Source organism: Pelophylax lessonae (genome assembly GCF_965119305.1).
Source record: "Pelophylax lessonae genome assembly, chromosome: 9".
In the NCBI taxonomy this organism is placed as follows: Eukaryota; Metazoa; Chordata; class Amphibia; order Anura; family Ranidae; genus Pelophylax; species Pelophylax lessonae.
The window spans coordinates 245,384,043-245,399,734 of NC_138776.1; the positions used below are offsets into that span (position 1 = coordinate 245,384,043).

General features: G+C 43.5%; 1 protein-coding gene across 1 annotated transcript in view; it reads right to left on the reverse strand.

The window, feature by feature from the left end:
* Positions 1 to 9,470, reverse strand: part of LOC309564348 (pendrin-like) — a gene marked incomplete at both ends in the record, with an annotated part of 119,701 nt that extends 110,231 nt beyond the window's left edge. Inside the window, one exon of the mRNA XM_082268974.1 lies at positions 9,319 to 9,470. Coding sequence (XP_082125100.1) covers positions 9,319 to 9,470 — 152 coding nt within the window. The remainder of the gene's footprint in view (positions 1 to 9,318) is intronic.
* Between the last annotated feature and the right edge of the window lie 6,222 nt (positions 9,471 to 15,692).

Sequence of the window (15,692 nt, forward strand, 5' to 3'; positions counted from 1 at the left end):
AATTGCATGGAAACTAAACTTGAGAAACACTGAAACGTTCTATCCTTATTCTTCATATACTTTTCTTTTCAATGGAAAATTACAGTGCCATTACAGTGGCTAAATAACTACTACTGACCTCAAATAGCCATAAGGTGGTCTGGAAACTTCTTGCAAACTGATGTAAATTGAATTGAACCAAACTGAATGTGAAAACTGATGTTAACAGATGTAGATTGAAGTTACAGTGGAACTAAACCCATTGATTTAAAGTGGAACTAAACCCTCCAATCCTTTTCAACCAAGGAAGCTGCCATCTTTTGCAGTGCATCCCACCTGGTGTTTTATATCTGTGTGTCGAGACCTTTGGCCCCAAACTCCGGTACCACTCAGTATGGTGCTCAGTCCCGTCAAGCCGCAGCCTGCAGTAGACTTTGAGAACCTGTCTGCAGCAAGTCTGAATGGTCCTTCTTGGGGTCACTAAAACACCAACTGCTTGCATTCCAGGCGTTTGTACCAAGAGGGCATACTGCTCTAAACATTAGTAATGTTTAGTGCACCATACAGCCCTGACCAGCCATAGCAGGTTTAGTTGTCCCGTAACGTTTTATAGGCAGACATCGGTGGCCTGCAGTCTGCCTACACCAGAAAGCCAGTATCTTATGCAACAAGGCTACACTCCCAGTATTCATGAAGCCTAAGGGCTTGATTACACTAGGGGTTGGGGGATGGTAAAAAAACATAGTTGTGTCGTGTTTATACTGCCCTCCAACCGCTACCCATCAAGCTGCACAGGCAGTGGACAGAGGTGTACACATGCCATGGCACAAATTGCCCCACGTCCCATTTGGAGGGCAGCACCACCTTGCTGACCGTGAACCATTCATCTGAAATGTACATGGTAGCAGTAGTTTGGTTTTTTAAAGTGTTAAAACAAGCAGTGAGAGGGCGACATAATGGCTCCTCACCACCAAACAATCCACCATGGATCACTCTTTCAGAGGGAGCCAAAAAGTGTAAACGTGCCCTAATGCCTTCTTTCCACTGAGCAGTACGGTACGGTTTGGTACAGTTCAGTACGGTTTGGAACAGTACACCTTGATCACGCTTGCGTTTCCACCTCCAACTATTACATGATAGGCGTGGTGTAGCCGGAAAGTAGTGATCAACGTCACTTGATAGGCATGGTGATAGGCAACAATTCAACGTTCTGCAGAGTGTAACTCCACCCGGTTGGTACGGTACGATTGTGCTTGGTACCCCAATGAAAGGGTCCCAGAAAAGTGGTACGGTACAGTTCGGAATTAGGGTACCATTCACAGCTTTTGACAATGGAAACGGCAAAAATTGCGTACCGTACCGAACCGAACCGTACCGCTCAGTGGAAATGGGGCATAAGTGAATTTATTTATTAACCACTTGCCGACTGCCTAACGCCGATCTACGTCGGCAGTCAGCCCCTCACAGGCAAAGTGACGTAGGTCTACGTCGCTAGCCTGTGAGGGTTTAGGGAGCGAGCGCGCACCGCCGGAGGCGCGCTCCCGCTCCCGCGCGGTCACGCACCCCCCCGCGCGTGTGACCGGCAGACCCGATGTCCGCCGGTCACTCTGCGATCATCGGGGGAGAGGGAGAAAGGCAGGCAGCTTGTGTAAACAAGCTGCCTGTCATTCTCCCCTGTGTATGAAGGATGATCATACGGTTCTACTATGTAGAACCGTTGATCACTGTTCATACATCTGAAGCCACAGCCAATCACAGTAGAAAGCACGCCCCTAGGGACACACATAGCCCCTCCCTTTCAAAAAAAGTTAACCCCTTCACTGCCAGTGTATTTTTACAGTAACAGTGCATATGTATAGCACTGATTACTGTAGAAATGTCACTGGTAACCCCAAAAGTGTCAAAAAGGGTCCGATTTGTCCGCCGCAATGTCGCAGTACCGCAAAAAAAATCACAGATCGCCGCCATTACGCGTTTAAAACAAAACAACAAAAATGACAAAAATCTTTCCCTTTGTTAGTAAACGCGACAACTTTTGCGCAAACCAATCAAAATACGCTTTTTGCGATTTTTTTTACCAAACATACGTAGCATAAAACAAATTGGCCGAAAATGTTAAAAAATTTAGATTTTTACATTTTTTTGGGGGGGAATTTCATATAAAAAAATGTGAAAAATATTGCTATTTTTGCAAAATTTACGCTCTTTTTTTGTTTATAGCGCATGATCAAAAAATCGCACAGGTGATCAAATACCACCAAAAGAAAGCTCTGTTTGTGGGAAAAAAAGGACGCCAAATTCGTTTAGATACAGTGTCGCACGACCGCGCAATTGTCCGTTAAAATCACGCAGTGCCGAATCGCAAAATACCCCCTGGTCAGGAAGGGGGTAAAATCTTCCGGGGCGTAAGTGGTTAATTGGGGCAAACATAGATCCATACTTAGATGGACTGATGTATCCAGGTTAGAGAGCAATTTAGGACACTATGCTGCAGTTGCTCTCTGTGCTCCCACTGGACTATCGTGCCAAATTAGGTAACACTGTCCATCTCCGGTCAGTAGGGGAGGACTACAAGCAAAAGGAGCTCAAGAGACTTTAGTGTAGACTGCACTTAACTGTGGAAGATGTAGTTCAGAAGGTGAATCCTGCTATGAAAGTCAATTGACCAGTGGACTAAAATTGCAAGGAACGGACTGTTAGGAGTGGGAGAAAGGAGCTATTTTTCCAGAGCTGTAGACTGGAGGACTTCCTCTTGCTGTGAGGAGACAAGAGAATGTACAGCATTGTTCTTGTGCACACACCTGCCTGCTAGAACTCTGCAGCCTCAGACTGTGAACAGGAGTGCCGATAACCTGCGTGCTGTGACCCGAGCTGCCTAGGTACAGAACTGCCAAGTTTGCCGACAACTGGGGATCTGGATTGAGGTTTGCTTTGTCGCCTGGATTGGTGAGAGGCCACTGCTGCAAATGATTTACTGCTGCTAGCAGAGAAAGAGACTAGAGAGACACTGTCTGTCGGCTTAGTGGCTTCTATCACTGCATGCAGAGTTTAAAGGGAATGCATTCACGTGCACCACCTTAAAGACTGGTCCCCACCATTAGTCGGCTGAAGGTTTAGAGCTTAGAACTGCCTACCAACTGGCTGCTTCACAGGGACTTTGCCATAATCATTCATAGACAGAGTTACCTCTTTAGGGATATACTTAAAAATATGGTTATCCTCATAGAGTACACTCTGAATTGGTTATGAACAACTGGTTGCAGAGGAGTTACTGTTTGATTAGTCATGGTTACTAATACTGTTTTCTACTGATACTGTTTTTTTGCTGGGTTAACTTTACTCATTTGGTACAGTGTCCTAATCTAAGCAGTTCTAAGATATGTCCTAATCTAAGCAGTTCTAAGATATTTATTGCATTGTTTAGCTCAGTGTTTCTCAACTCCAGTCCTCAGGGCACGCTAACAGGCCAGGTTTGCAAGAAAACTGAAATACATCACACATAATTTGCTGCTCAGTGATTGCAGTATTCTCGTCTGCATCTCCCCAAGGTAATACTGAAAATCTGGCCTGTTAGTGTGCCCTGAGGACCAGAGTTGAGAAACACTGGTTTAGCTCATTGTGAACGAGCTGATTTTTTCTACTTGCTCATTTATGTTATATTGCCATTTACCCCTATCTGTGACAATATACTCACTTTACATCCAGTTGACCAGTCTGGTGTTTATTCCCTGGTGCTATAGTTTAGTCATATGGAGGGTGTTGATATTTGTGCTTTTATTGTGATAAGTTTCACTCAACCAGATGTGTCAGAGGGGATGAAGTCATTGCCAGATTCGAGGCCAAAGAACAGAGAACCCAATATAACGAGCGTCTCCTGCGGGGGGTAGCGCTACACTGAATATAGTGGCTCAACTGCCACTTTACTCAGTTGCTGACAGAAGGAGAAGCCACCCTGTGTATTCTTTGAGTCATTAAGTGGTTGTAAACCCTTACATATACCACCCCCCCCCTCTTTACACAGCACACAGGAACAGAGCTGAGGCTGTCAATCAGCTGGAGCTTCCTCCCCTGTCACCATTTTTTTCTTGGTGTCAGGAAAACTGGTTAGAAGTGACTCATGCTTAGCTTCATGCCGACCGTCCCTCGGGACCCGCCAATCGTACCTGACAGAGGCAGGACGGTGGTCTGCCTTTGTAAACAAGGCAGTTCGCCGTTCTGTTAGTAGGGAAGATGGAGATCTTGTGTTTCTGCTAAGCAGGAACACAGATCTCTGTCTTCCCACAGTTAAAGCACATCCCCCAGACAGTTAGTAAGCATTCCCTAGGGACACATTTAACCCTTTGATTGCCCCTGATGATAACCCCTTCCCTACCAGTGTCATGAGTACAGTGCCAGTGAATATTTTTTAGCACTGATCACTGTATTGGTGTCACTGGTCCCCAAAAAAGTATAAAAATTGTCATTTAATGTCCGATTTGTCCGCTGCAATATCACAGTCCCGCTATAAATCACTGATCCCCGCCATTACCAGTAAAAAAATGTAATAAATAAAATCTCCATAAAAATATCCCATAGTTTGTAGACACAATAACTTTTGCATAAACCAATCAATATACGCTTATTGGGATTCTTTTTTACCAAAAATATGTAGCAGAATACATATTGGCCTAAATTGATGAAGAAATTACATTTTTTACATTTTTTTTGCACGCCCATTCTTTACAGGGGGAGCCGATCAGCTGGTTCAGCTACTACGATGTCCACTGGCCACCCACGATCGCTCCCCAGAGAGACAGAACAGTGGTGTGCCATTGTAAACACTGAAGAGGCAGCGGTGGGCGTGTCCTGGCCTCTTCAGTCCCCAAGTGACGATAGGCTCGTTCTTCTCCGCCCAGTGCCTGGAGCCCCGGAATCCACCGGCGGGATGCCACAGGACCATTGCCTCTCACCAGGACCTCAGGCACACAGCGTGCTTTACTGTTACAAAGCCTTTACTATTGTGCAAAATGTGAGCGTTTTACCAAATAAATGTTCCACTTTTGCTTCATTGCTGCGCTTAGATCGGCGCCGCCTGTTCCTCTCATTCTCTGCATATAACAGCGCTGCTTCAGTGCTCCTCAGTGCGGTTTATACCAGCGCCTATGGATTCTACACCATGAACCTCATATAGACCAGCATGCATAAATAATACATATACCCCTGAAGAAAGAAGAAGCACACTAAAGCTTTGAAACGCGTTGGGTACTATAATGCTGCTATAGATTATCACTTTCTGTGTTTTGAGATTTCTATTATCAGTTGTTTGCATTTTTTATATATGTGTTATGGTTTTCTATTATATGTCAATAAAATGTAAGATTTTTTATAAACACATTTATGGACATTTTCGAGTGCCTTAAAAATCCCAAACCCTTAAGGGAAGTGTTTTTTCTGTATCTCATATAGACCATGAACATTTTATGGACTGTAGCTTTTGAACTTTTGCCTATTTAATTTTATTTGTGCCTTGCATTTAGTGTCTCTCACAGTCTCCCTTAGCGCTCACTTCCTCCTCCTATTATAGACCAATCATAGGTTCTCCTAAACCACTTACCGAGCGCCAGCCGAACATATACTGTGGCAGGCTGGCTCTGTCCCGTGAAACGATTTAACAGTACATCGCTTTGCGGGGGCCACGAGTGGGGGGAGCACGTGCACCCATTCACCACAGGGGAAGCTGATCCGCAGGTCTGGCACCCGCGATCGCTCCCCGTGGAAACAGAACGGTGGTCTGCCGTTGTAAACATGGCTATCGGCACACTCAAGAACCTCTACAAAGGTTCGCAGTTGGGTGCCTTCCCATTGGACTGTTTGTATCGTAAAAATTTCTTCTCAATACAAGTTCTGTTTATTTCAACTGGACTCTGTGTCTTCACTGGAGCCGCACCACTTTGCACACATTCACACACTGACAAGTTAATTGAATAAATTTGATTAGCACAATGGCATCTGAAAGTTAGTGAGATATATTAGACCAGGGGTCTTCAAACTATGGCCCTCCAGTTGTTCGGGAACTACAATTCCCATCACGCCTAGTCATATCTGTGAATGTCAGAGTTTTACAATGCCTCATGGGATGTGTAGTTCTGCAACAGCTGGAGGGTCGTAGTTTGAGGATCCCTGTATTAGACAGTAAGTAAACATTTTGTCCACAAAGTTTCTGTGTTGAAAGTAGAACAATGAGCATCGCAGTTTGTTGTGTATAGGGCTGTGTAGCCGTAGAGTGGTCAGGGTGCTCAGGCTGACCTATGTCCCTAGCCAAAAGCACCTACAATGGGCACATAAGCATCACAACTTAACAACAGAGCAATGGAAGAAGTGGCCTGGTAGAATGAATTACATTTGCTTTATATCATGTGGATGGCTGGGTGCATGTGCATTGCATAGCTGGGGAAGAGATGGCACCAGGATGCACTATGGGAAAAAGGCAAGCCGCAGAGGCAGAGTGATTCTCTGGGCAATGTTCTGTCAGCAAACCTTGGGTCATGCCATTCATGTGGATGCTACTTGACTCGTATCACCTACCTAAACATTGTTGCTGGCTAAGTACAGCCCTTCATTAAAATGCTATTCCCTGATGACAGCGGCTTCTTTCAGCAGGGCAATGCGCCCTGCCACACTAAAAAAATGGTTCACAAATGGTTCAAGAATGGTTTGAGGAACACGACGCGTTTGAGATGTTGACTAGGCTTCCAACATCGACAGATCTCAAGCCAATAAAGCATCTGTGGGATGTGCTGGAAAAACACGTCCAATCCATGGAGGCCCCACCTCACAACTTACAGGACTTAAAGGATCTGCTACAGACAGCTTGGTGCCAGAAACCACAGCGTACCTTCAGAAGTCTAGTGGCATTCATGCCTTGACAGGTCAGGGCTGTTTTGGCAATAAAAGGGGCAATTTTGGTGGACAAAGGGGGACCAAAGGTGGGTGGTCAGAAAGTTATGGCTGAGCAGTGTATATGTACTTTATCTGTGCAGTTAGCTTTTTGCCTGGATTTTAGTTTTAATAGACATTTCCCAAGTGTCAATAAAATGGCAGGTGCAGATATGGTGTATATAGGGGCATGACATAGAAAATTATTTTTGCTCACTTTTATATTCTGCATTTTGTAATTTATACTTCATGAAAATGAGACCTACAATAGAACAGGGGTGTCCAACATTTTTACCTTCCTGGGCAACATTGGAAGAAGAGGAATTGTCTTGGACTACACATAAAATACACTAACAATAAGGATAGCTGATGAGCAGAAAAAGTTGGGGAGATCACAATTTATCGATCACTGATATAGATAATGTACCTATCTGAGAAATAAAACTTTTTTGGAAAAAATCTTTTATGATAAAAGTAAACAACAAAAAACTAGTGCAATATTTGATAAATGAACCCATCAATATCTGGCTCAATGGATGTAGTAGCAATTAAATGAATTCTCAAGGTGCTCATCAGATATTTTGGTTCTAACTTTGCCCTTCGTGTGCTTAATGCTTGAAAATTGTTGCTCACAAAGATAGGTGCTGCTGAAAACTGATGACGTGAATAAGAAGTGCTTGTGAAGAGAGGGAGATTTTTTCTTTGGGAAGACAGAACTTATATAGTCCAGTAAGGAGACAAAGTTACATTTCTCTTCAGCCGCATGTTCTCTAAGGGTAAACACATTTCTACAAAACAATACCCCAAACAGTGGCGGCTGTGGAATAAAAATTTGGGGGGAGGGCGGAAAAACCAACACCCCCCCCCCCCCCCGGCGGGATGGCGGGATGGCGGGATGGCTGGCAATCTGATCTACTACCCCCTCCCTCCTTCTTCCCCCCTCCCCGGACGGACGGCTGGCTGCCCAGATGGACAGCCAGCATCCTTACCTGCTCCTTCCCGAGTGGCTGTGAGTCTCCTCCGGCCGTATGTCCCCTCCCTCTTCCTAGCCAATGGCCAGTAAAATCACGTCTCTTTTTAGCCAATCAGTAAAGGGGTCTCACGACCCGCTTCCTGATTGGCTGGGAGGAGAGTCAGTGTGATAATAGAGAATATTCATTCGCTATTGTCATACAAATGGATGGGCTCAGGGTGCAGTGCTCTGCGCCCCGAGCCCACCCTTTTTTGATGCCTATTAGAGCCTTTGGCTCTAATCACGTGCTTAGAAAAAAAAATATTTTGGAATCCATGCGTCCGGCGCCCTGCATGTAGATTAGGGGGCCGGACACATGGATAGGGGGGGCGGCACCCCTGCGCCCTCAATGGACGGGCCGCCACTGACCCCAAAATATCAACGTTTTTAGCAAAGGGTACGATTTTGTGTTGGGCCACATTCGTAACCATCTTGGGCCGCAGGTTGGACACCCCTAATTTAGAATGATCAAGTAGCATGTAAACTGAGTTTAGAGCAGCCTGCATCTCCTTTTATGCTATTGTTTGAACTCAATGTGAAAGCACACCTGTCAAAAACTAGTATGCACCTAGAATCTTTAGCCTTTTATAAGTGTGTCTGGGAACCTATAAAGCCACAACGCTTTCTATGGCAAGATTCTCCATTTCTTTTTAAGACCAATTGGCACCATATCCCCTCAGGCCTATGATGGGGCCTATGATGGGTGGTCTCACTGGCCAATAGGATGCAGAAACGGAAGCCGGTCTTCAATATTACCAAGAAGTGTTGAATGTTCCATATGGAAGTGGCTTAGAGTTTTGGAGGAGGGAGTCAGTGAGGGCTGAACCACAAGAGATAAGATTGGGGCCCACACATGCATTTACTTTACTTTTGATACCCCCGAAAAGTGTACTTTAACCAAGTAGTGATAAAAATAATTTTTTGCCTACACAACATTTTTCAGTAACTTCATTCATGTTCTCCTAAAAGTTTAGGTCCATCGAATGTGGATTTTTGTGAGTTTTGAATGTTCCCACCCACCTTTGTGTGATCTAGCGCCTCCTTTTACATTTTCCATAATACAAAATAAATAAAATATCATTCATAATCATAACCCATAAATGGTGGAAGCCCCTTAATAATGTGCATAGCAAGTATGCATAGCCCAGGAACTCAATGTAGAGATCTCACCAACAGAGTCCTTGAAAGACAGATGAGACTGTCAGGGAGATTAAAGTGAAAAAAAAAGGAAAAAAGTATGTATTAGGTTTAGAAAAAGATAAAAAGGTTCCAGGGCAAGGGTGAAGGTGGTGGAGCTAGAACTTGGACTGGAACTCCATATGAGGTCCCCAGATTCCATAAAAAATACATTTCAGTTTTTTAAGTGGACTTATTTTTATTTTACTTTGTAAATCATGGAAACGAAAGCATACCTGCAGCTGTTTTGCAGTCGTTCACGAATTGTTTTGCGGTAAATTTCTTTCTTTTCATGTTCCTCCTGAAAGTTTGTTTCAGAATAAACTGCCCTTTTCACCAAAAACTGGTTGTACCCAGTTTTGGGTATATCCATATTAGTTGACACCATCTGTGAAAGAGTAAATAACAGCAATTAAAAAATGAATGTGATTTGTTCTTATATACATTTATATTCATTAGCAGTTTTAGCTATCTGGGGAAAATACATTATAAGACTTAATGTCTACTTCTGTCATTTGTCAATACGGTATTAACAGTGAAATTTTCCTCTTTTTTCCACTGGTCAAAGTATATGTAGCACGACCCCCTCGGGGGCTGCTGAGTATGTTCACTTCCTCCTCACTCCCAGTACCCTGAAGTAGCTCCAACCCGCTAGACACTATTGGTTCTGACATTTTAGTTCAAATGGCACTTTTCCACTGCAAGTACCGGCTCGGCTCCACTTGGCCCTGCTTGGCCCGTTTTGGTTTTCCACTGCATGGTACCGCATGGTACGGTGTTGGAACAGTTCGGTACGGTTTGGTACGGTTTGCTTTTCCACTAAAGTAGTACTAAAGTAAGTGGGTGGGATAACAACGATTCTCTGACCAATCAGTGGCTAGTAGTGACAAACAGTCAAGGTTGCATGCAAAGGATTGTGGGATATGGTACCGGTATGGCCCTCTTGGAACCACAACTGAGGTGGTACTGTTTAAGCGAGCCGTAGCGTTCTGTTCCATGTAGTGGAAAAGCACAAAAGCGAGCCGAACCGTTCGGTTCCATGCAGTGGAAAAGCCCCAAAAGACAGCAATGACACTCAAGTATAAATATATTAGTTTACTGGATGCAAATAAGAAATAGACAGAAATACCTTCAACACAACTGGAAAATGGCAATCAAGAGATATAACAAGGTTTTGAACCTCCAAGTGCCAAATGAGAATATGAGACACGAGGCCCAAAATCTAACAACAACAGTATGATAGATAATGAATGGATATGAAACTATCTAGTTAAATGCACATGCAAATATATTAGGTGCTTTGCTCAAAGACTGGTGAGAGTGACCATCAGACAACTTATTTATTCTAACTTACAGTATTTGCAGAATAAATGGATCTAAATAATTCAGCTGAATATGAATATATATGTATATGTGTGATTAATATCACCTTTTAACCTTAACTTGACATCTAAGAGTATGCACTCTAACACCTATAGGGGGCCCCCATTAGCAGTGAATTACTAGAGTCTCTTTCCTAGCAAGGCCTTGCAATACTTTGCCGGAAGTTGGAGCTCTGGTCATTTAAACAAATGACATTTGTAATCCATGGGAAAGGGGAAGTTAATAAATCCAGATTCTACTTGCAATAGGATCAGTGTGTATCACTTTATGTATACTTGCGGTTCTCTTGTTCACCATGCACTGCAGAGTTTCAAGAGTGCCCGATGGAAACCATCTCAGCTATTCAGGAGCTTTTTCCCTTTTTGTGCTGCGTCAAAGACTCTCTGAATATCTTCCACTCAGGACAGGTAGGCCTCCCTTACCCAACTCTCCGTCACTTCTGTCCAGCAGGCTTCCGCACAGTCAAGTCACCTCACCGCAACCTCCAGTGCCTCTCCGATGTGCTCTCCTGACTCAGGCCTTAGCCTCCGATCACACAGCTCTCTGCACTATCACTCCACTCTCCGCAGCGGCTCCGCTCTCCTCTCTGACCCTCCTCTCTCCACGAGGTCCCCGAAGCAAGAGGCCGCACATCCGACTCCGCCCCCAATTTATCTTCTCTCCCACAATCCCTCAGCTCCCTAGGAGTGTAGTTCAACAAAGTCCATCCTACGCAGTCTGTATCCTTCTTTCAACTACATCTCCCATGATCCAATTCACCGCTCTTGCCGAAGAACCCACACTGATCCCTAGTCTTAAAGAACAATACATCAGCCTAAATTATACCGTATACCATTTCTTCACTTGGCTACATCTATATTTACCAGCACACCATGGATCATCAAATGTCGTCCTAGAACTTTTTATTGAGGAGCGATCACAACATGCATCACGAGCCTGACAAAGGGGTCTTGCGCGGCTCTGAAACGTTGCACTTCTTTCTTTTGCGATGTGACCATTCCTCAAAGAAAACTTCTCATATGACATTTGATGATCCGTAGTTCAATATGTACATTGACCTGTGATGTTTCCAGCCTCCAGCTGGATGTTGCTGTAGCACCCGCTACTTCTGAGCCTGTTCCAAGAATGTGTGCGATGGGAAATTTCACATTATCTATTTCCCACTGGACACAATTCATTCATAATGGAGCACGCATGCCCTACTCTACACACTGCATCCAAGGATGGAGAGGGTTTAGGTGTTTTTTATGCAGAAATTGTATCATCTAACAATCTAATGGGCTGAGAACCTGGGTCTGCACCTGCTGTGCCCATAAGAGGCTCCCACCATCCTCCCTGGAATGTTTATTGATTTTAAAAATTTTATTGGTTTTAAAATATGGAAAGTGTAACAAGAGGAACTATGAGACACAAAGGAGGGCAGGGACACCCAAACCTCCCAAGTTGACAGGAGATCTCAATGGTGGAGTATCCAAGACATATTGGCAGCCAGGGGCTCTACTTATAGCTAAAATATTACTTGGGTAGACTGACAAGTTGATATTTTCCTAAGTTTATTCATACATCTACGTGAGTAAAATGTATTAATATGTCTTAAAACATTTAAGTTTGAGCCAATCTGTTCCACTATCTCTTGCTAATCTAAATTTTATGGCTAGTTAAATTAGATATCCTACGCCATTTCTTGGCTGCTATGAGAAATGTGATCCCTAGATACTGGAGACAATCAGAAGCGCCCTCTCTGATGGAGTGGGCGACAGAGGTGGATAAAATGAAAGCCTTGGAACGTTTACTTGCGCAAGAACTTGACGACTTGGAACGTTTCGCGAATACTTGGTCCGTGTGGGCTGAATTTCGGGATTCAGCCGAGTTTCTCAAATGGGTCACTGATCTATCACCATAGCGGAGTGCATACTTTCAGTGCATATTTTTTGTGTTTCTTTTTTTTTTTTTTCTTTATTCTTATTTATTTATTTATTTATTTATTTATAATTATATATATTTTTTCTTTTTTTTTTTTTTTTTTTTCTCTCTTTTTTTTTTCTTTTTTCCCCTGTTCGGTTGAGAGTGTTTTACATTATGTCATTAAGCCAACTAAGATATTTTGACATATTTGTAAATCAGGATTAAGTGATATACTCAGAGGAGCATTTAGTTATGGGATTATAATTATGATATGAGTTGGTCTTACCACAATATATCAAGGTTTTGTAAGATAAAGTACTCTGTGTAGCTAGAATGTTTGATAGATATGAAATGTTTCATATCTATGTTTCTAACATTAACATGAAATACTTGGTATTATGTTATGTAGTATTAAGTAAGATGGTTCTGGAGAGAATTTTTGTCTTCCCTTTTTTCTTGTGTTTACTTGTATTTTCTAAAAAAAAATAGGATTGAAAACATAAATTTGATGGCTGAATATTTAAGTGGTGGTCACCCTTCATAAAGTAGACGGTTCTCTAGGTCACAACAGGTACCAATTGCTTACACAAGCATTGGGTGAGTATTCCAGTATTGCTTTGGCAAAACATAGATCTGTTCATATTTTTCCTTTACATTTATATTCATAAAAATATAAACTTGTAGGAGCAACTAAGCCAAAGCATTAAATGATGATTAGATATTTCTTCAGGGGCGTAACTACAGGGGTTGCAGGGGTTGCAATTGCAACCGGGCCCCATGCTCCAGGGGGCCCATGCAGCTCCCCTGTACACCCGGAAAGGAGGGGCGGCGCGGGCAGCATGTAGAGAAATCACTGTCTTCCTTTTTCCTTTTGTAGCTGCAGGAGGAAAATGGAGGAGATTGTTACCTCTGTATGCTGCCCCCGCCACTCCTCCTATCCAGTTCACTTGAGTTCTGCTGTCTCTGGGCCCCTGTGTGCTCCCCTGGTCCCCCCACTGTGCTCCCTTCCCTCTCCTGCCGGCTGCTGCAGGGGATGTGTCACAATAGAGAACCAGGAAAGGGTCGGTAAATATGTAATTTACCAGCTCCTTCCTTTTCTGAATGGACAGAGTCATAGTCAGTGACATTGTAAAAAAAATAGAACTGAAATTATAAAAAATTATTCAATTAAAATACCAAAAAATAAAAACTACTGACACCAGTGGGTGAACTTCCAGGATCGCAAAGGTCACACTTGCGACCGGGCCCTGGCATTCCACCACCGTGGGGAGGCCCCAAGATGGCAGAAAGGGGGCCCACTGCAGAACTTGTGAAAGGGACCATAATAAAGGGCCCCGCGACTAGAGTAAAGGGCCCCAGGATCAGTGGGAAGAGCCCCAGGCTTGAAGGGAACAGCCCCAGGCCAGGGGTCCGGGGGGCCCTTCATGGTTTCTTGCACCGGAGCCCTGAAGGTTCTAGTTACGCCTCTGTATTTCTTGATGGGACTGTGGTGAGTTCCTCTAATGCCAAGCAAGTAACCTTTAGTAGAGGGACATTTGCAGCTAAGGCGTCTAAACCTGTCACTCTGTAGACATCTGGGAGTCCCATTTATGGAATTTTTTATTAAAATTAATTAAAAAATTTTTTTTTTTTTTCAGTTGTTGAAGGAACAGGAGTTGAAGAAAAATCTTCTAATGGGTAAACCTGTTTTGGGGATAATTCTCTGCTTTGGAGAGATCTAATTTTATTTTATGCTGTGACTTTGAGGCAGGAGGTGAAAAAGTGGAAAAGGCGTAAATCCATTGGGGGTTAGTGTATGTATGCACATATGGGGCCCACGGAGCTGGGCCTTTTTTGTGTTGCCACATATGTGCATAACTGTTGGTGCTGGGAGCATGCTGCATAGCACGATCAGGGTGGGCTCCTGATCACATGATCCTTGTGATAGGCTGTGATTGGTTATCATAGCGATCACTAACTGTATAACATGCCGCTGTACTCTTTCTCCTGTTAAAAGGAGAAGATACATTGTATCCTCATCTCCTTGCTGGAAGAGAATAATGTGAAAGTCTTTATAAAAAAAAAAAAAAAATCATAAACTAAACATAAAATAGCTAGATCAGGGTTTGATCTAGGTTATAGTTAGGGTCAGCACTAAATATGCACTATTGTTTCTGGGCCCTACTATGGATAAACAGTACAAATAATGTACGCATACTGTATATGGTCTCGCTATGAATATCAGGAAATGGAGAATTGATTTTGAGTCGTAGGTCATGGTAATGGCAAGAAAAATACAGCTAAAATCCAATTTAACCACTTGCCGACCAGTCACGTTGACTGTACCACGGCAAAGTGGCTCGATTCCGTCCAGCGACGTAGACCTACGTCGCTGGACTCCTCCCCTTGTGGGCGGCGCGCGTGCCACCGGAGGCTCGCTCCCGCTGTATTCAGTCACAGCGGGAGTCGGGCCAGGGAAGGAGCGGCGGTGATCGCCGCTGCTCTTCCCCGATCGCCGGGGACTCAAGTGTGGAGATCCGCCTGCTTGTGTAAACAACGCGGGCGGATCTCCTAAGTGACAGACAGGGTCAGATTGCAGGGTTCAGCATAGCTGAACCTGCGATCTGTCCCTGTGTCACTCAGTCACCTCCCCCCACACATGTTAGTAAGCACCAGGCATACATTAACCCCTCCCTCTCCAATAAAATTAACCCCTTCCCTGCCAGTGTCATTTTTACAGTAACAGTGCATATGTATAGCACTGATTACTGCAGTAATGTCACTGGTAACCCCAAAAGTGTCAAAAATGTCAGTCAAGGGTCCGATCTGTCCACCGCAATGTCCCAGTCCCGCAAAAAAAAATGCAGATCGTCGCCATTACTCGTTAAAAAAAATAACCAAAAATGACAGAAATCTTTCCCTTAGTAAACGCAATAACTTTTGCGCAAACCAATCAAAATACATTTATTGTGATTTTTTTTTTTACCAAACATAGGTAGCAAAAAACAAATTGGCCAAAAAATTAAAAAAATTTTGATTTTTTCATTTTTTGGGGGGGAATTTCTTATAAAAAAATGTTAAAAATATTGTTATTTTTTCAGAATTTACGCTCTTTTTTTGTTTATACCACAAAAAGTAAAAATTGCACAGGTGATCAAATACCACCAAAAGAAATCTCTGTTTGTGGGAAAAAAAGAACGTAAATTTCATTTGGATACGGCATCGCACGACCGTGCAATTGTCAGTTAAAGTCGCACAGTGCCGAATCGCAAAAAGTAGCCTGGACGTAAGACAGCAAAATCCTCCGGTGGTAAAGTGGTTAAACTCCTTTTGATATAAAAAT